The sequence below is a fragment of the Chelonoidis abingdonii genome, chromosome 21 (assembly GCF_003597395.2).
Source record: "Chelonoidis abingdonii isolate Lonesome George chromosome 21, CheloAbing_2.0, whole genome shotgun sequence".
NCBI lineage: Eukaryota > Metazoa > Chordata > Testudines > Testudinidae > Chelonoidis > Chelonoidis abingdonii.
In genome coordinates, this window is record NC_133789.1 from 15,271,919 (window position 1) to 15,293,324 (window position 21,406).

At 45.8% G+C, this 21,406-nt stretch overlaps 1 protein-coding gene across 4 annotated transcripts in view; it reads right to left on the reverse strand.

Annotated features, from left to right (window-relative positions):
• Positions 1-21,406, reverse strand: part of PLEKHM1 (pleckstrin homology and RUN domain containing M1) — a 47,582-nt gene that overhangs the window by 18,782 nt on the left and 7,394 nt on the right. For 3 of the 4 annotated variants that reach the window (XM_032784035.2, XM_032784034.2, XM_075059646.1), the window contains exons 2-6: positions 20,331-20,451; positions 13,199-13,291; positions 9,631-9,878; positions 4,911-5,546; positions 2,274-2,721 (exon numbers count right to left, since the gene is read on the reverse strand). In XM_032784035.2, coding sequence (XP_032639926.1) covers positions 2,274-2,721; positions 4,911-5,546; positions 9,631-9,878; positions 13,199-13,252 — 1,386 coding nt within the window. In that variant the 5' untranslated portion in view covers positions 13,253-13,291; positions 20,331-20,451. Of the gene's footprint in view, positions 1-2,273; positions 2,722-4,910; positions 5,547-9,630; positions 9,879-13,198; positions 13,292-13,679; positions 13,772-20,330; positions 20,452-21,406 lie in introns of those variants that run through there. The other variant, XM_075059645.1, reaches the window with a different exon arrangement.

Sequence of the window (21,406 nt, forward strand, 5' to 3'; positions counted from 1 at the left end):
AGTCTTGGCCTTCACAATAGCCTCTGACAAGGAGTTCCACAAGTTGACTGCGTGTTGTGTGAAAAAATAATTCCTACATGCAATCTTGATGTAAAAATTCCCAGTGAGGGAGAATCCACCACAACCTTTGGTAAATTCTTCCAATGATTAACCCACCCTGTTCAACATTTACACCTTATTTCCAGTCTGAATTTGTCCAGCTCTCCTTCATCTTCTATTTTGTGGATGCCCTCAAACTGTAGTGGATTAGAGAAGAACAATTTCCATTAACAGAAGCCATGTTTGTTTGTCCCTGTCCTGTCATGTTAATCTAGGCATTTGAAAATTCTATTTTAAATCACTGTAATGCCCAACCGTTAGCATGTTTATTTTTTTTTTAACAAATATGCTACCTTCCAGTATCATAGGTAAATTTGAGATGCACATTCTGGTCAGCAGCTCTGCTCTCAAGTTCCTTCAGAACTCAGGGCTCTACCATCTGGTCCTAGTAATGTGTTGCTCTTTAATTGACCAATTTGTTCCAGCACCTCCTATTTTAATGCATCTGGCAAAGAGGACTTTTGCTACTGTTAAAAGTGCATGAGGAGAAAAAGGACTCAGTCAAAAAGGGAATGAAAGAGCATGCACTGCTAGTCTGATCTTCTGAATCTTTATATGGACTAAGACGACTATATTTTTTGTGGGGGAGGGGAGATATATATGTTGTTTTCTCATTAACTTTGAACCCATCCTGAAGCAAATTTCTATCAGTATTGTGGAGTGGCACCTACCTCTCTCGGAGTTCTGCAAGGAGGTATAGGCACCCTAGAACAATAACTCCAGACATCTGCTCCAGACTAGTTTAAGCCTATTCCCTTAGATTAGACACTTCTCCATTTCATACACAGACTCTTCAATTTATGATAAGAAACACTGATTAGCTCCGAGTTGTTCAACTGGGTGATATCTTCCAATTCCTTAGTCACAATTTAACAGCTGCTCTAATATAATGATCACTGCTAATTTGTTCCATCTAATTTTCAAGAACTCTTTATGATTTGACCATGAGCTAATTCTTATTCACTTATTTTTTGGGAAAAACCACTGTCCCTTCTGTTTGGTAAAGGGACAATCCCCAAACATACGGCAGCCAGCCCTAAGATACACAATGAGCAGGAAGATTATGTTTATTCTAGAATCTGGAATGACTCATGCAAGACAATAAAAGGTATTTAAGCATGATGGAATTTCCTGTTGATATCCAGAGGTTACGAATAGATCAACCAAACTACAACCAAGTGGCAAAATAGGTAATATGGTCACTGAGCATTTTAAAGGAGTAGATATCCTCAAGAGAAATGGTTTAGGATGGTTTAAGGATATATGGTAATAGCATTAGGATATAATGATGAGTCATGAGATGGAATTAAGCAAAGCACAATTTGCCTGAATATCAGGAAACATATCCAGGCAGTGAAATCTAGCTCATTATTCCAGTCAGCCAACAGAAGTAGTGGGACCACTTCACTCGAGACATTTAAACTAGACTGAGCCTTGGAGAGGATGATCCTGCACTGGCCTCTGTGACCAGATGTCTGACGTTGCATGTACCAACACCTAGCAGAACTTTTCCATTGGCAAGCAGAGCTTTATTTCTGTGGCCAGTCCTTGCTTGGCTTTCCCCCTTAGGACCACAAATCAAGAGAAACTCTCTTGTCACTTACCATTGTGGAATGCTAGTTCTCAGACTGTTCTTTCAAATTGCAAAGAATCTAGGGCCAGATTTTCAGCAGGGCTCAGCAGCTTCCACTGAGAACAAAAGGGAAGTCCATCCCCTTCACCAAGAACAATGGAAGCTACTGTGTGAGGAGCCCTTTGGAAAATCCAGCCACCCTTTCACATACGTGTTTAATGCATGCAGGGCTCTTATCTGACTGCCTAGCTCTGACAGCTTTTGGTGATGCATTTGCCAGGTAATTTAATTAGTATTGATTTCTCCAAAGCCTAGTGCAGCAGCGTGACTTTCAGCTACAGCAATGTACGTATGGAGCAAGGAACATTTTTCAGTGCAACTCTGTAGTGAACCTGTGCATATGTACCACATATAGCAGTATTCTTGATTAGTATCAGAGTGACAAGGAGACCAAAACCCACTGTATATGGGGCTTAACTTAAAATGAACAGCAACCTGGAAGTTCCCATTGTCTTCTACATAACATTCTTTTTACGCTTCCTAACCACTTCCCCCACTTGATTAGCTGCGAAGAACATGGAAAAATAATTATAACACCTACTGGACAAGCTGTTGCTGGTGAAAGAAAGAATTCTGTCACTGGGCTGAGATCCTCTTGGCTTTCCTTATGACCATTTATCTCACTGGTTCCATCTTTATCTTCTGGGTTAACAATATAAAGCTGTTCGGATGAATCTTTGTCTGCTGCACCACTGTGTGTTATGATTGGCTGAGACAATAACTGGATTCCTGTAACATGTGAAGGAGGATCTGATATCTTGGTGGCTTTAGCTAGATCGTCCACACAGATGGACTGTGGGTTATCTGTGTCAGGAAGCGGTGCAGAACAAAGAGTGCTCTCCGCTGTTACATTTAAATGCAGGTGAGAGGCTCTGGAGACAGCAGGAGGAAGTGCGGGCTGCAATGGGGCAGGCACCAATAGATTAGGAAGGAGCGGTTCTTCTGTACGTTCAGAGACTTGTTGTACTTTGCTGAATTCAGACAATACCCTTAAAACAAAGTTTAGGCAAATAAAAAAAAAAAGTGAATAGACCGAACAAAATCTGCTACAAGACATCATTGGTTCCCAGAGGTCATGTGATTATAAAAATAAATCCCCTCATGGTTTTAGCCTCTGAGGTACTGTACAGCTTGAAATGATCTACCCCAGGCCATTTGTCTAGGTTCTAATAATCCACTATACTTGATTCATAGACTCTAAGGCCAGAAGCAACCACAGGCCCCAGGACTTCCTTTACTTTCTGTTTGAACTAGAGCATTTATTTTAGACAAGCAACCTATCCTGATTTAAAAGTTGCCAGTGATGGATGACGAGAGCTTCTGGAAGGGTGAAGCAGAGCTACCAAATTACAAAGCTGGAGATAGATACCAGCTACCAAACCGCTGGGGTGGATGAAGTGGTGGAGCCAGGACATCAATTCTTCAAGCTGTTCACCCTCCATGGCCTCAGAAACCTGGAGTCCCAAGCAGCAGCAGAAATGCTGCCATTGCAAACTACATTTTCCCTAACATTACTTGATTTTCCTCTTTAGAAGGTACTGTGTATCCAAACCCTGTGACATCACAGCATCCTGGTTGTCTATGGCTGCCATTTATGATAAACTGCTGTGTGTTAGTCCTGCACATACATGTTAGAATTTACTGGAGATGAGGCATGATGTACAGCTTCTGTGTCAAGCCCGAAGACTAGGAAAAGGGGTTTTCTGCACAGATATGGAATGGCCTCTCCAAGTCAAAATGTGAGAGCTCCTCATTCACTCATGGTAGTCACCACATTTATAAGAAAAATAAATGTTCAGGTAAAAATAATTTGCTTTCTATACCATAGTGTTCAAAGCCAGCTTAGCTAGAGAGTTGGGATGCTTCCTTCAAACTATTTATATCCTGAATATACTTGGGAGTTTGCTTTTAAACCACTTCTGAGTCATTACTTTTAACTGCTATTTATTGTCAGTCCCCCAGATAGCAACTGTGAAAAAACGAGACGGGGGTGGAGAGTAATAGGCACCTATATAAGAAAAAGTCCCAAAAAACGGGACTGTCCCCATAAAAATGGGACATTTGGTCACCCTACCCAGAAGAGAGCTCTGCACATGTATTAGGATTACATACTGCAATTTAGCATGACTGCTTTGATCATGAAGCATGTGCCTAGCTATGGTTTGTGTGTCAAATTTCCAATAAAAATAAGTATTCAGAGCTGTAAAAAGCAATTAGCAGCAACGCTCTGGTCAGTCAAGAGACTGTTTCATGCTCCTTTGCTCTCAATTCTGATCTCAGCATAACCTCATATCAAAAATCTTTCCATCATTAACCTAATCAAATCAAAATGGGTTCTCATAATCTCAAGAAATGAAAGGTTTTTTTGGAATCTAAAACCGGGTGACAACGTTGTTAATCAGGGCAATCACATGAGGTAGAATCGAATCAAATGCTGGTCTGCTGTAGTCATGCTGGCTCTGCAGGGCTGTTGCCTTTCGTCAGTAATCTAAACATAGCTGACAAGACAATAGTCACAGAGTGACTTTTCTGACCACAGCCCCATTTTAAAAACAAACTCAACAAGAGCGTGTTTGCCAAGACAAAAACAGACTGTTTAGTTCTAGGTGAGACAACATCCTTTTAATTTGTATGGTGACAGTGAAAACATTTGCAGTCCAGCTGTTTCTGGTTTCGTCTCTGTCCTGACATGCAAGGGGTTCTACGTAGCTAAATCAAAAGAAGGATTCAAACAACAAACTGTTTATAGGCTGCAAACACTGCAGCTCCTTTAAGTTACTGGAGAAATTAGAAATCTGTTTTCCTCATAAAGCCTCAAAATAGCTGCTTGAACGTTTGGGAGACGTTATATCTCTGGGCTCCTACAGGAGGAGACAAGGGTACCAGCCAGGAGTCAATCACCAGGCAGGCCTACATCCTCAAAGGTATTTAGGCACCTACCTTCCATACATTTCAGTTGCTCTGGGCTGCAGTCACTTTACTTGGCAGGAAGACTTCAGCCAAGCCTTGTAACATGCTTTCCTTTTGCCTTTCCACATCCCATGAGGGAAACGATAGTGGTTTGGGAAGGCATGTGAAGGGGAGAATGGTAGGTTTTCTGCTTTTGAGAGAGAGGATGAAACGCGGGGTAAAGAGGAGGGTTAAGAACCCTCAGCAAAAAACATTCTCAGATACTTACTCTTGCAGAGATCTGTCTAAATCCTCTGCATTTGCTGCCCCTAAATCAGAGTCACATAAGAGGGGTTCCTCACATCTATCAGGACTTGTAGTGCAGTTGGCCTGCAGGATGCCATCAGAGCCCAGGCTGGAGGACAGCTGGGATGAACTCGTAGTGTTAAGGCTTAACGTGGAGCACGTAAGTTTACTTTGGTTCTCATTTTTACTGAGGGGCAATATGCTGTGCTGAACTTCAATATCATCAGATCCCGAAGAACGTGAGACCAAACCCAGGGACTCCTTTCTCTGGGATTCAGAACTAGAGGATGTTAGATGCTCCTGCAGCTCCGAAACAGGACACAGACCAGACAGGGACAAGGGAGTTACAGTCCATTCATTTAAAACTGCTGATTTATAGGACAGTTCGAAGGTCAGGGAAGTTAACCCCTGCAAGAAGCTAAGCAGAAATTCACATTCCTCTGCATCTAGCAGCAGGGCTGATGTCTGATAATACTCAGGCAGCCTGGACTTCTCTTGTAGCAGTAACTTCAAATAACACTCCATGAGGCCATCGTTCAAGGCAAGCCTTAACCAGGCACGGCAGAGCCCCACGTCAGTGCTGATAAAACTTAACTGTTCCAGCTCTAAAATGATGTTTCTAGGGAAGGAAAGAACAGAACATGTTAACAACTGCCTTGTGAGAGCATTGCAAAGTACAGACGGCGGAGATGCACTTCACGAGACTGTCAGAGGGAGGGTCAGGAGATGCAGTACACCAGGGAGGAGGGAGGCAGCCCCAGGATGGGCCAGAAGCTGAGATAGGCATGCACAGAAGGGAACCTTAACTCTTGCATTTCCCAGTATTCTGTCCTTTGACCTGTGTAGTGAGACAACAAAATCCTAGCCACCGACTGCATCTCATGTCTCTTTCCAAAATGAAAAAATAGGGCTTCTTGAAGTTTTCAGTCAAAACTGTTTTTCTATGGAAAATACAGGTTGGATGATTTCTGGTTTTGCGCAAAAAGCATCTGTTTTCTGTGGGAAATACTGATTTGCATCAAAAGCCCAAACTCTTGAAAACCAAACTATTTTGATTTGGAAGTGCTGCCACAGTACCTCTATGGCAGTGGTTCTAAACCAGGGGTCTGGGTAGGGCCGCCCTTAGGATTTATGGGGACCTGTATAGTAATATTTAAACGGGTACCCCATGCCTGATGGCAGCCCAGGCACGCATGTGTATTTTAGATCAGGGGGGTCTTTAGAAGGATTTATTTAAAAAACAGTATGTCTGAGGATCCAAGCATTTAAGGCTAAAGATGAATACTCAGATTGTGCTTCCAAAAATCTACGCATGGATTTTTTAGAGATGTGCTTTTATCATCTCAGCAACACACTAATAACATACTTTTAAAGCAAATTTTAAACTAAGGTCCTGTAGATTAACATGTTCTGAGTAAACTTTAGATAATGTTTTCACTACAGTAATTCACAACCATTTTTGTCAGTAAATTCAGAAACTGACAGTATATACCTAGGGGTTAAATACCAGTTTAATGGCTTCATTACCACTTGACTGGCTCTTTCACAGTTTCAATGTTATGCTAATATGTCTGGCAGGCTGGAGGCTATTTCACTTTTAAGTACTAGATCCCCTCTTGAGGAGGTTCACCAGGCTGCAGCCGCCAGCTGTGGTGGGTGCTTGCAGGAAGGGTCAGAACAGGGATAGGAAGAGGCGGGTGGGTGGACACTAAGACCAAGGGATGCCTCAAATTTTCGGATGCTTTACCGAGCCGTGTATGCTGCGTATGCCTAAGGACGGCCCTGGGTCCGGGGGCCCCCAGGCGGCCACAAGCAGATTTCAGGGGGTTCACCAAGCACGGCTGGCATTAGACTCACTTTGGCTAAGACAGATAGCCAAAGTCTTGCCACGTGGGACTGCAGCCCGGGTCCCCAAGTCCTACCACCCACCTGATCAACTTAGCTTCGTGGGGTCCCACACCATAGGGGATTGCCCTCCTTGCTTCCCCCAACACCAGCCCTGGCTTTTATATGCAGAAAAACAACTGCTGTGGGACAGCTGGGCCATGGAGTTTTTATAGCGCGTTGAGGGGGAGGGCCTCATAAAGAAAAAGGTTGAGAACTCCTGCTCTGTGGGACGGGCTCCCTGGCTGGGCTCCATCTCCCATGAAGCACTGCCTCTCCCCTCCAAGAATAGGGGAGGAGCTCCCATCTTTGCTGCTCCTTTCTCTGGAGACCATTTTCTGCTGTCCCAACTGTATAGTCACAATGGCAACGCAAACTTAATTATCTGAAAGCAATTAAAAGGTAAAATGTGCAGAATGCTGTGAAATGCAGCAAAACCAGCTGGTTCTTTTCCAAAGGTGAAGGCATTTCTTGAACTAGGTACAAGGAGGGAGGTGGTATTTCAATGACAAGTTCCTTCATGCACACTGTTCCACCAGCAGCCCAGCACCTTCTCTAGGCAGGGAAAGATGCAGGAGAGCCACAAAGTGGCGAGCTTCTTTATTCCCCTCACTGGTTAATCAAAACCAACAGATTTCAAATATCTTCCCCCAAAATCTAATGATGACACTAGTCCTTGGTCTCAGCTCACATTTCAGTTGGTGGTAAAAGTCATGGCAAAAGAGTGTGGATCTTTTTGTTCATTTTTAAAAACAAAGGTGGAAATGTTCAAAGGCACAAAAATGTCTCCCAGAGTGTGTGAAAAGTGGATGTCTTTGACTCTTTCATAACTCATAAACAGCTAAGGGAATCTGGATGAAACTTTCCAAAGACATATGCTTTTGGGCTAAGACACAGGATTGAAAGATTCTGTCCAGAAGGTAAATTTTTCAAAAACTCATTAGCATACAAAAATAGCAAATAAGAACAGCTAGCTCTTATCTAGTGCTTTTCATCAGGAGCTCTCAAAGCACTTTATGGGGGGAAAAATAATCAGTACCATTATACCCATTTTACAGATGGGAAAACTGAGGCACAGAAAGGGGGATGCAACCTGACCAAGGTCACCAAGCAGGGAATGGAATCCAGGCCTCCTGGGCCCCTGCCCAGGCCACAACAATTTTACAACTTTAACTACAAGGTTCACTACATTGCAGTAAACTCCCTAGAAATACAACGGCCAACTTTCTCAGTGGGCTGTCTTATATGCTTCCCACATATGCTCGGAAACTGCAGGTAGCACACCATGGTGCTCTCCTTATTTAGCGGTGCTTCTTGAATAGAGCAACAGAGGACAGTGGATACTCATTTGGGTGCAATTTGAGATACAGATTCTGATCTATAAAGTCCCAATAAATGTGCTGGTTTCTAGTTATCTGCTGGTCCATCTACTCTACAACAACAATGGAGTCAAGGAGCCTGCTTACCATAGGATGTCCCTTGACCTGGTTACAACACAGTTCCTGCTTGTAGTACTGTAGACAAAACCTTACCCAGGGCTGGCCTGAGGAAAAATGGCACCTTAGGCGAACTTGTATCTTGGTGCCCCGGCCCACGTGGGTGTGGTGTCCCCCATTGACCCTGGCCCCCATGGGTGCCCCCTTTGCCCCTGCATCCCTATCCTGTGCCCATGTGGGGAAACTGACCTGGATGCACAGAGCAGCTGGCATTGCTGCTCACTCCCCCACCCCAAACACTGCTCCTCCGTGCACCCCTAAGGGGCTGTGAGCGGGGAAGTGAGGAGCGGTTTCAGGGCTCACTGCATCCAGGTCACTTTCCTCACCTGGACTGCATAAGGGGAGGACAGGAGAGCAGGGCCCAGCTGGGGAAAGTGACCTGGATGCATGGAGCGCTTGGCAGGGAGTGCCTGGATGCACCACTTGCTGCCACCCCCCCACCCCCCGCCAAGTTCCTCTGCTTGTAGGAAGCAGGGAGAAATCTGGAACACCCCCACTCCCACACAGTGCTCCCCTGCCAGCCGGGAGCAGTTTCTGACTCTACACCAGTAGCACGCTCCTCTGTGCTGCTGCATGGCACCCCCTTGACCATGGCACGCCTGAGTGAGGCCAGCAAAGTGGGCTAAGGCCGTGGGCATCTCCCCTGACTCGGAACTGGTTTTATTGCAGATTGAGCCTGAGGGGATGTCTACACTGAGATATAAGACTCTCAAGCATATACACGGCTGGCCCAGGCCAGCTGACTTGGGTTCGTTGGGCTCAGATTTCAGGGCTATTAAATTGCAGTGTAGAAGTTCGGGCTCAGGCTGCAGCCGGGGCTTTGAGACCCCGGGTGGATGAGTTTCTCAGAGCCAGGGCTCCTGCCCAAATGTCTACACTGCAGTTTTTAGCCCTGCAGCCAGAGTCAACTGATCTGGGTTTTGAGTCTCATGTTTTTTATCACAGTGTAGATGTACCCTTAGAGGCCCCTTCCTTTCCTATGACCCATCCCAACAACTGCGATGCACTTAGTGATTAAGATCTGAGAGTTGAGGAGAGGGTATGGTCCCAAGGGGTCCCTTTACTTTGGCACTTGCTTCCCCCATTGGTCCCACACAGCCCAAATCTGCTGATCTTCCAGGCCCCTTCCATGGTCCGTGTTCCCTCAAGCTTCTGGCAGAGGGGGCGAAGTATTCTGAGAGAGGGTGGGATGAGGGGCAGTGAGTCCTTTTGAGCTGGCCATGTGACTATTGACTGCTCCATGAACTGCGTGGCTTTTAACACACGTAAATGTACCAAGGAATGCAACAGTCTGTCAGTGACAGCAAGATGGAAACTCCTTACCTGTGCGTGATGGTTTTCAGCAAGCCCCAGAAGACGGGCTGGGGAAGAGGTGCACGGCCACCTGGTTTTTTCCCTTTTCCTCCAGCCTCTGTTTTTATGTACTTCGCCTTCAGTCCATGGACAAACACAGCCTCTAGTGCACAGCACAGGGCATTAGCATCTTCAGCGTCACTGGTTACAACAGCATCGGAGGTTACATACTGTTTCTGCAATCCCTTGATGGAACTCACCAACTGCTTCCTGATCAACTACAGGATAAAGCACGTGGATTTGTGTTATAAGAACAGCTCACTTCAAGCAACCTAACTTTTTAGTGTAGACACTTGTTTGGATAAACAGAGGATAACAGGAGTGAGTATGAGAAACACTGCACAAACAGGCCAATGCTTAAAAACAGGATGTGAAATAACTACTGGACTCACACAGAAGAATCAAACAACAGCTGATCAACTAGAACTTGTTCCGCTATCAGAAATCAAGCCTAGTTCATCATGTTGCGTGTGGTATTAACAAGGTTTGGCTGTGTTAAACAGTTAATGGGACACATCACATAGTCACCCAAGAACGTGACCTAGCAGCTGTGTTTTGGAAGGTGCGTTGTGGTGCGTGCTATTCCCCTCAGAGCTTTTAAGCAGGCATTACAGTGATACCATAAGAATTCTGCACACCAAATGTTCGATTTTCTTCTTACTTATACTGTGTAAATAAGGAGCAACTTCAGTGAGGCTAACGGATTTACATTGGGGTAAATCATCATCACATAGACCACAACTGAGCCCAAAGGCCTTAATCAGGTTTATATTTAAAGCTTAACTTCCCCACAGGAGCTTCAGCTAACTTTGATAAGGCCCCAACAGAGCTTGCAAACATTTCTAGCCTCAAAATTGATCACCTATTTGAAGATAAAAGGCTGAGAAACTGAAGACGAGGTGTGTTTTTCAGATGGATGTTAAAAACAATTCTTACATAGAAAAAAGGGAATGTGCCCCCTTCTCTCTCCTTATCCTATATTTCGGCACTGTCTTCCAAAAGAAATTCTTATCATAGAATCATAGAAGATTAGGTTGGAAGAGACCTCAGGAGGTCATCTAGTCCAACGCCTGCTCGAAGCAGGACCAACCCGAACTAAATCATCCCAGCCAGGGCTTTGTCAAGCCAGGTCTTAAAAACCTCTAAGGAAAGAGATTCCACCACCTCCCTAGGTAACCCATTCCAGTGCTTAACCACCCTCCAGTGAAAAAGTTTTTCCTAATATCCACCTGAGACCTCCCTCACTGTAACTTGAGACAATTGCTCCTTGTTCTGTCATCTGCCACTACTGAGAACAGCTGAGCTCCATCCTGTTTGGAACCCCCTTTCAGGTAGTTGAAAGCAGCTATCAAATCCCCTTCACTCTTCTCTTCTGCAGACTAAATAAGCCCAGTTCCCTCAGGCCTCTCCTCATAAGTCACGTGCCCGCAGCCCCTAATCATTTTCGACACCCTCCGCTGGACTCTTTCCCAATTTGTCAATATCCTCCTCTGTAGTGGGGCCCAAAACTGGACGCAATACCCCAGATCCACCGTGGCCTCACCAGTGCAAATAGAGGGGAATAATCACTTCCCGCATCTGCTGGCAATGCTCCTACTAATGCAGCCCAATATGCGGTTAGCCTTCTCGGCAACAAGGGCGCACTGCTGATTCATATTGTGATGGGGCAAGGCCAGATGGCTACAGTAAAGTACTGAGAAACAGGTATGTTAGCCCCAGGCTAAACAAATCCTAGGACCCTGGTAACCAAATGGCAGTTGCTCCAGGTTAATCAGGCACCTGGGAGCCAATTAAGATCTTTCTGAAGGCAGATGAGATAGCTACTTTAATTAGAACACCTGCAGCCAATCAAGGCAGGCTAATCAGGGCACCTGGGTTTAAAAAGGAGTTCACTCCAGTCAGGCAGGGAGGAGCCAGAGGAGGAGGAGTGTGTGTAGGAGCTGGGAGCAAGAAGCTGAGAGTGAGAGCGTGTACTGCTGGAGGATTGAGGAGGACAAGCGTTATCAGACACCAGGAGGAAGATCCTGTGGTGAGGATAAAGAAGGTGTTTGGAGGAGGCCATGGGGGAATAGCCCAGGGAGTTGTAGCTGTCATGCAGCTGTTACAGGAGGCATATAGACAGCTGCAATCCACAGGGTCCTGGGCTGGAACCCGGAGTAGAAGGCAGGCCCGGGTTCCCCCAATCCCAAATCCTGATCAGACAAAGGAGGAGCTGACCCAGACTGTGGGTTCCACAAGAAGGGAAGATCACTGAGGTGAACAAATCCGCCAATAAGCACAGGACCCACCAAGGTAGAGGAGGAACTTTGTCACAATATCCAGCTTCTCGTCCACTGTAACCCCTCGGCCCTTTTCTGTAGAACTGCTGCTTAGCTAGTCAGTCCCCAGCCTGTAGCAGTGCATGAGATTCTTCCACCCTAAATGCAGGACTCTGCACTTGTCCTTGTTGATTCTCATCAGATTTATTTTAGCCTGATCCTCTGATTTGTCTAGGTCCCTCTGTCCATGATGGAGGAGGGATAGCTCAGTGGTTTGAGCATTGGCCTGCTAAACCCAGGATTGTGAATTCAACCTTTGAGGGGGCCACTTAGGGATATGGGGCAAAAATTGGTTGGATGATTTAACTGGAGATTGGTCCTGCTTTGAGCAGGGGGTTGGACTAGATGATCTCTTGAGGTCCCTTCCAACCCTGATATCCTATGATGATTTCAGACCAAATTTCAGGTGGAAGGTTTATTTTAGGAAGATACATGGGGTCCAAATAAGGCTTAAAATTGCTGTTTTAAGACTAATTCTGTTCTAGGACTAAATTAAGCACAAAACTGTAATCCTTATGATTGAAGCTAATTTGCTAAAATGTGTGTAAACATGTACAGATTCCAAAGGTTGTGTAAAGAAAAATGCACCAGCTACTAACATTTCCGTAATAATGCTCCTTGGCACCAATCTAACACTTTACATCTTCTCCGCACTGTAAGTGCCTTTCAGTCTGACAGCCTGACTACACTAGAGTTTTTGGTTGTGATATAGCTCAAGTTAACCGACTGCCAATTCACTGGTGTTAACTAACATCCTTGGGCGTGCTAGTTTAGACACTCCACAGATACTTTTTTTCCATGACACAAATCTCTGCCATTGGGAACAATGTTTGTAGACTGAGAGCCTAGACTAGGGCAACTATCATAGCAATGCCAGCAACCCCTCCCAGTGGAGACCATTCATATTGGTAAAAAAACCAAAACAAAACCAAAAACATTGCCGGTACAGTTGAGCAACATAAGCTATCCCAGTAAAAGTACTTTTTAGTCTGTGTCTAGAGGAGGGCTTTTGCCTGTACTGAAATGTCATTTAAAAAAAAAAAATGGCTCTCACCCTTAATCTGCATTGTTGTACTGGCAAAAATTTCTAGCGCAGAGCAGGCCTAGCACTTACAGTCATGTTAGTAATCTCCAGTTACCTGGCAGTCAGTGAACTAGAGTTACATCATGATCAAAAACTCATCAGACAGGCCCTGAGAAAATCAACTGGACTCACTCACCTGTATTACTACCTTGGGGTCAGGTCCATTTTCAGTGGTGTGACTGGAATGCATTTCAACTCCTGCTGCCACCTAACTCTGATCACATGACACCTGTAGGAAGACAAATGGGGAAGATTTTAACTTGTAAGTGAACAAGCTAAAGTATTAAATTCACCTGCCATGCAACACGGATTCAACAGGATGTGAAGATCACATTCATAGTCTGTTTGAAAGTCTTCACAGACAGATCACTGCTCCCAATCAGGTCAGGAATGATCCTGACATTTTTAGATTTACCAAATGCACTCTGCACACATTCATGCAATTTCAAACAAAATTCAGAACATGCTGACTGATGCCAGCCCCAATACTCTCCCCTGGGACGATGTAAATATTCTCCACGCATCTACCACCCAAGCATAAGCCTGAAGTAGCAGATGGGCTGACGGTCAGGCTCAGGTTCTATCAGAACAGGGAAGCAGGCTGTAGAGATGACGACCTGCCATGTCTCAAAGGGGCTCCTAAAAGTAGTACTGACTTTGTGTTCTCTTCTTGTAGTGCCTTGCACGAGAGCCCCAGCCATAGACAAGGACCCTAGGGATTAACGCAACACAAATAATTAATAGCAATGTTAACAAAAGAGCCCCAACTAGTCTATTCTGCTCTGTGGGTGAAGGCAGGAGACAGAAAGATACTCTTGGGGAGACACAGCCTTCTGCTTTGAGATCATCGGCCCTGCTGGGTCCAAAGCCTGAACAGATACTTGAATCGTGGTAAAAGCAGCTCCAGGGAGAAACAGGCTCTACAATTGTAGAGTGTGGAGTAGTTTGGGTTCACATCAAAGAACACTTCACACCCAGGTCTGCTACTGAAATTTCAACTTGCTGCACCTGAGTGCCACGTGAACCAGGAGACTGGCCGTCCAACTTAGGCCCAACTTGTTGGAGAGTGCACAAGGCCTTGGGTACAAACAAGGCAATAGCTGGTGATCCTGCCAACATATAAAGATGACAATCTCAGCCACCGTGGAGGTGAGGACGCGACCGTGCCAACGTCAGTGCAGACTGCACAAGCACCCGTCCCCCTGCAGATATACTTGCTTGTGCAGCCCACACTGAAGATCATTGCCTCATTTCCATTTTCTCGGTTAAAGCTAGCATGTGTCTGTCTGTACAAGCTGCAAATCACACTGCAGCTGCAGTGTAGATGTATGCTTTGAATGAAACTGACCAAAATTCAAACAGAGAATACAGACGCGTGCACCATGACAACCTGCCACTACAGTCTGGATGTGAATAAGCAAACAGAAAATTCTGCAGCAGGAAACTCTAGCCTGATTCCTAGCTGGTCGGAACTTCGGAGAGATTCTAGTAGAAAAGAAAACTCGTGGTTTCCACTGCAGCTTTGTCACAAGGTTTCTTAAACTCTTTGCCTTGCAATAAAAAATGCTGAGTGTGGTGACCACAAGTGGTGCTTTAATCTCTGCCCCATATGTTCAATTTGTTCATTATTTCTGACCTGTGAGGAGAAGCACATGGAGACAATGCCTAGAGGACATTTACAATAGCAGAGGCCTGGAGATACCTGTCACTGTTATACGTACTGCACTACTGCTGAGAAGATTCAATCAGGATCTGAGCTCCACTGTGCTAGGCCCTGCACAAACTGACACTTTCCCTGTCCCAACACATGAACGTGCCACTTTGCCACCAGTCTCCTCCCTTGCAGGTACTAGTGCCACCAGCCACAAATTCAAAGTGAGACAGGTGATGTAACCCTACCCTACCACTGTCATCCCCAAAATCCAGTGTATGGCCACTAATGCGAGGGCAGATTGAAGGTAATCTGGAGTAATCCTATGGCTTTCATGGCAGTCACAAAATCCTGGATTAACCCAGAAGACCCAACTGCATGGACCTTGAAAGCAGCAAAGAGTCCTGTGGCATCTTATAGACTAACAGACGTTTTGGAGCATGAGCTTTCGTGAGCGAATACCCACTTCGTCGGATGCATGTAGTCTAGGCATTGTCTACATGCATCCAACGAGGTGAGTATTCACCCACGAAAGCTCATGCTCCAAAATGTCTGTTAGTCTATAAGGTGCCACAGGATTCTTTGCTGCTTTTACAAATCCAGACTAACATGGCTCCCCTCTGATAATGGACCTTGAAGTCTGGGCTACTTCCATACAAGCCAGATGGCACTTCCATCAACACTCATGGAAATCAGAGATGCAGCCAAGTGGCTTATACAGCACAATTATTTCCATTTAACCCCATCTGTGCTAGGCCCTGCATAAACATGACAGTATCATTATTCACACTTAAGGTCTGGCTCCTGGAATCACATGAGAACCAACTTAAAAAAAACCCAGAACATTTTTCGTTTTTACAATAGCAGAGAAAAGTTGGAGACGTACGCTAAAGGCACAAAAACAGAAGGCAAGCAAAAAGAACTCAAAATGTATTATTTTTGAATCTCATTGACTGGAAGGGCCAGACTTACGATTTCTGAATGCTTGTGGTTGGCAATGGTTCTCTTGTCAAATAGAGTGGACAAACTCAAGGGAACCAACTTCTGGAATAGAGCACCTCCTCCTACTTGCAAACAGCCTGACTTCCCTCAGGTCATGCTAAACCTGGTATCCATCTTGAGAAAGCTACGCTAATACAGATCAAGCCAGCCAGGTCTGCATTACACAGGCAAATACCCATGATTAAACCACGGAGAGTGTATGGAAGTGAAGGCAGCTATAAAAAATGAAAAAACAACCAACCAACGTTTATAACAAATGGAAGTTGATATTAATGACTGGATTTCTGAAGAACCATTAGTAGGGTCCATCCCATGCCGGTCAGTGTCATCCAAGCAGAGAGGGGGAAAATTCACATAGTCCCATTTTTGAGGCTTTAAAAAAGCTTTAGAGCAACTCTACCCCGTGTGAAACACCAGAGGGCAGATTCTCAACCGAGCTCAGCACTGAGCAGCTCCCGTTGCTCTCAGTGGGAGTCGCTGGGTGCTGAGTACTGGGAAAATCTGGTCACAAAGGCCTTGCAGCCTCCCAGAGCAGCCCCCGCTCCATTCGCCAGTATGGGACACTGATACCCACAGCCTCAGAAGTATTCAGGCACCTAATGCCCATTGAAATCAATTGAGAGTTAGGTACCTACAGTAAATGTCTTTTATGGATCTGAGCCTCAGGGCTTATCTCTCCCCTCCTCCCAACAGAGGAGCTTCTCCATCCCATTCAGATGAGAGTCACCTGGGGCCTCCCACCCAGTTTTAATAACTATCATTTGAATGGACTTTTCGAAACACTCAGATTTGCAAAGGGCTGAAATATTTGACAGAGAGCAGTTCCATCAGTCTCACGAGCACCAGGCTGATGCTGTATGTCAGCTCTGGGTGAGAAACAGCAGGGCCCCCCTGCCCATTCAGAGGGCATCTGGTTACAAAACTGAGTTGTTCTTCAAAAATACAAACCCTCCCCTCACCATCTTCCTACACGGCGACACACTGAATAAGGGACACATCTATGGAAATGCTGCCAGGTTCATCTGCTGTTCAAGATCAGTAGTTCAGAGGGGTTCTACATTCTCGTCATTAATTCAGGGAAATCCTATGGCCTGTGTTACTCAGACAGGCGGACAAGATGATCACTGTGGTCTCTTTTGGCCTTAGTTATGAATAATGATGGGCTCTGTAGACAAAACGGATCAAACCAAACTACGCTGCTACTGCAGCTTTTTCCTCCCTATACAAACAAGGGGACATGTGCCAGGTCAGCAACTCAGATGCACAGGTTCATTTTGTAGAACTCTTCAAACAAACACAGAGAAAACATTTAAAAAAACCTGTTGCCAACACAGGCAGCAGCACTTTGCAAGGCAGTTTGGAAAACAATTAAAACCATACAGAAGTGATTCAGTTAGTTCCCTGGAAATCCACAACTATGAATTTGGAACTGATTTAAAAGAATACGATTCAGAATGGACGAACTACAGGGGCACCCAAACCTAACAAATCTCTACAGGAAATTGCCACATGGTTTCCTTGTTAACAGTCGACACTCAAACACTGCTCAGGAAGAGCACACCTAGGAATACATAAGGAAAGTAGAATTAAGATCAACATTATGGAGTCCTCTTACCTTAGGATGTGGAGACTGCTATTAAGAGAGACAGACAAGCCACGTATATATTGATTAACCAAGACAAATGGGTTCCAAATTCTAAAGTATGGGCATATCTGACCACGTATATCCTTCAGAAATTAATTACAGGTTAAAAACAATAGTATCAAAAAAGAGGCCAGACTCTCCCCAACAGATTCCTTCCTGGAGACGGGATCCTGGATGAACTTACACAGACTGGCTTCCCTGTTTTAAACCTCATTGATGACAAGTAGCTGCTCATATGGTTTGGATGGAAAACAATAACTGACGATGACAGCGTTACCCAGTGACTCAAAGCCTGGAAACAGAGTCAGTCATTCTCCAAGTATGAGCACCTTGGAAGTTATCCTCCACCCAGAGAAAATTAAGGAGCTTGCACACCAGCCAGACCAAACAGCTCTTTCCTGCTGTCAATGCAGCCCTCTTCTCCGCCCACAGTATGACAAGGAATAAGCAGTTGTCAGCACCATCACCAGGAAAAGCTTTCCCATCAAAACCAGAATGACATCCACCTCCAAATCCTACCTCCAGCAGAGATTTCTGTACCCCGAAAAGGTCAGAGATTCGTGAAGCCCACTATGTACTTGCTATTGCCAACTTATTTTAGTATTCAGGTACTGTATTACAAGGATGGGTGGCGGCACACAACAATCTGCTAAACAGCAACACAGTGTTGGGAATCAACATTCTGGGAGAGGGAGCACTGACTAATGGTTACAGCAGTGATTACAGAGAGGACAGACAAGCATGTAGATACAAGACAGTGAATATCCTGGCCTATGCAGATGATCTGGTCCTCATTGCAGAAAACCCTGAGAGTCTCCAACAAATGCTTGACATCACCAGCCAGGCTGCCAACTGGATGGGACTCCGCTTCAATGCCAGGAAGTGTGCATCCCTGCATATCGATGGCAGTAGAAGGGATTCGGTCCAGGTTACATCTTTTCAGATCCAGGGTGAACCTATCATCTTCCTTGAGGATGGACAAGTGTATCAACATCTTGGCATACCAATGGGTTTCCGCATCCAGCAGACACCTGAGGATAACATCACAGAGATCCTACTAGATGTGGCCAGGATCGACTCTTCCCTACTGGCACTGTGGCAGAAGATCAACGCCTTGAACACCTTTCTGATCCCCGTATCTCATTTGTCCTGAGGAGATCTGCCGTGACAAAGGTACCTCTGAACAAGGCAGACAACACCACCGGCAGCTGGTGAAGAAGGGGATGTTTCTTCCCCAAAGGACCAGCAATGAACTGGTGTATATCTCACACAGGCAGGGTGGCACCAATATCCCTCAAATGGGTGATCAGTGCGATGTTGCTGTATCACTCACACCTTCTGCCTTCTGACGTGCCCGGACACCATGGAGAGGAACATCACGGATATCGTCAAGAAGTGAATCGTCAGGTCCCCCTCCACCCAAGATGTCGCCACCTACCTGAGCGGCTCACTGGAAGGTGAATTTGGGAGAGATAGGGGAGACTTTGCTTCTCTCTGGACTCGTGCCCCCAATGCTACACGACAACTGGAGAGGCATATCAGCTGCCACTGGATGTGGTGCGAGGAATGCCAGGAGCTGGGAGTCCTGGTGCCACAGGTGAAGAATACAGATCACACTATCATCACTCTGAGAGCTAAAACCATGCTGGAGAGGAACCTGAAGGATGCCATCCACTGTCCATATGTAAAAAACCTGAAATGGAAGCCAGACCAGGGCAAGGTGTTCAAGGTGATGTGCAAGTGGAACGCCAGCAACCACTTCCTCCCTAGGGGCAGCTTCATTTGCCAACTGAAAGTTCATCCACAGGGCCCAGCTCAACTGCATCCCACTGAACAGAGCCGTCTGTCACGGGAATTGGGACAAGTGATTTAGGAAGTGAGGCTACGCCAACGAGATGCTACCCAATATCCTGTGTAGCTGCAAGACCCATTCAAGAGCTTGGCAGCTGTGATACAATATCATCCAAGATCGCCTGGCCAGAGCCATCCCACCACCTGTGGGGAAGGCTGCCGTGAACGCCGCCATTCCTGGAACCGACAGCCAACTGCGACCGAACATCACCATCACCAACAAAGACTGGAAGAAGATCGTCATGGTGGACATCACAGTGCCACTAGAGAACAGGACCCCAGCTTTCCATGATGCCCGAGCTTGAAAGGTAGAGAAATATGGCCCTCTGGCCGAAACCTTGAGAGCCAAGGGTTACCAGGTCCAGACACATGCACTGATCGCTGGAGCCTTAGGCACATGGGACCCCAGTAATGAGTGAGTGCTGAGAGAATGTGGAATCGGTTAGTGCTATGTTCAGCTGATGTGGCAACTCATAGTGTCAGACACAATCAGGTGGTCAAGGGACATCTACATAGAATACATCACCGGACATGGGCAATATCAGGAGGAATGAGTTGGAGGCCGATGAGAAGTGCAGTCAAGAAAGTAACTGAAATACTTTCCTCATGGATTGTATTTTCTAAATGGATGACCTACCTAATTCTCAATTACTGAGGGACAATCTCCACTCATTGATATATTTTGTTTTCCACAACCAAATCTTTGTACAACTTTTCATGAGGGATGTACCCGAGTACTCGGATTCTAATATCTAAACTGTATTGTTAAACCTATTTACCTAAATTTGGGTTATTGCTGATTATGTACTCTATGTATCATATGACTTTTAAAAACAAACTACACCCAGATGTGCAGACACACTTTTCCCAACCTATGAATTATATAGTTTTTTTAACATTAGCTTTAATAAAATGTTTAAAACTGTTCTTATCAGCATCTGTGGCTCAGCAGTTGAAACTTCTATTCCAAGCTCCGCCAGAAGCGCAAATCCACTTCTAACCAAAGCCTGGTCTACACTGGGGTGGAGGGGGATGGGGGGGCGTCGGGTTGATGTAAGATATGCAACTTCAGCTACGAGAATAGCGTAGCTGAAGTCAACATATCTTATTTCGACTTACCTCCCGTCCTCACGGTGTAGGATCGATGGCCGCGGCTCCCCCGTCGACTCCGCTTCCACCTCTCACCCTGATGGAGTTCTGGAGTCGATGGGGAGCATGTTCGGGGATTGATTTATCACGTCTAGATGAGACACAATAAATCGATCCCTGGTAGATCGTTCGCTACTCGCTGATCCGGAGGGTAGTATGGACGTACCCCTATTTATAGAATTTGCAAGTGACACTTGCCTGCCTCCTACAGCTGGGAGTACAAGACTTTCCTCAATAGCAAAGGTTGTGAAGTGCACAGAAATATCAACCCTGGTCAGTGGAAGAAGCAAAACTCTAACTCATGGCCTCCTGGATCCCAGCACAGCCGTAGCTAAAAGGTATTGTGAGGGAAGTCTCTCTCTCCCCGCCACCCCATCTCCCGGAGCAATCCTGAGGCAAAACACCGAGGGCTACAGGACAGTCCTTTCGATTCACAGGCTGTCCCACCAAAAATGGAAAAGGGGGGAAAGCCATAGCATGAGAGAGCCCATCCTGGAACAGCTCCAAAGCTAGTGACTGAACATGAGCTGAGTGACCAATGCTTGCACCATACCTCTGAGGTCAATTTGGCCACCATAGGCCAGAAAACACAGACTGCACCTGACGGACAAGCATGGTGGTGAACATAGAATCATGTCCAGCTGCTAACAAAACCAGCATCTTCAGCTTAAAATGCTGCAGCCACAGCTGCACCCAAGTCAGGGAGCCCACCAACTTGCACAAATGCTCAATGCATTCCATACGTTCCTCATTCAGGACAACACAGTGAAGCACACAAAAGACAGGACATGCAGAGTTGAGGATGAATGTTCAACAGTGCCTTTAATTATGTGATCACATAACAATCTCTCTCAGGCTACGTCTACACTACCCGCCGTATCGGCGGGTTACAATTGATCCCCGAGCGAGCTTATATCGATTCCGGAACTCCACCAACCCCAACGGAGTTCCGGAATCGACAGGGGGAGCCGCGGACATCGATCCCGCGCGGTGAGGACGGGTGAGTAATCCGATCTTAGATATTCGACTTCAGCTACGTTATTCAC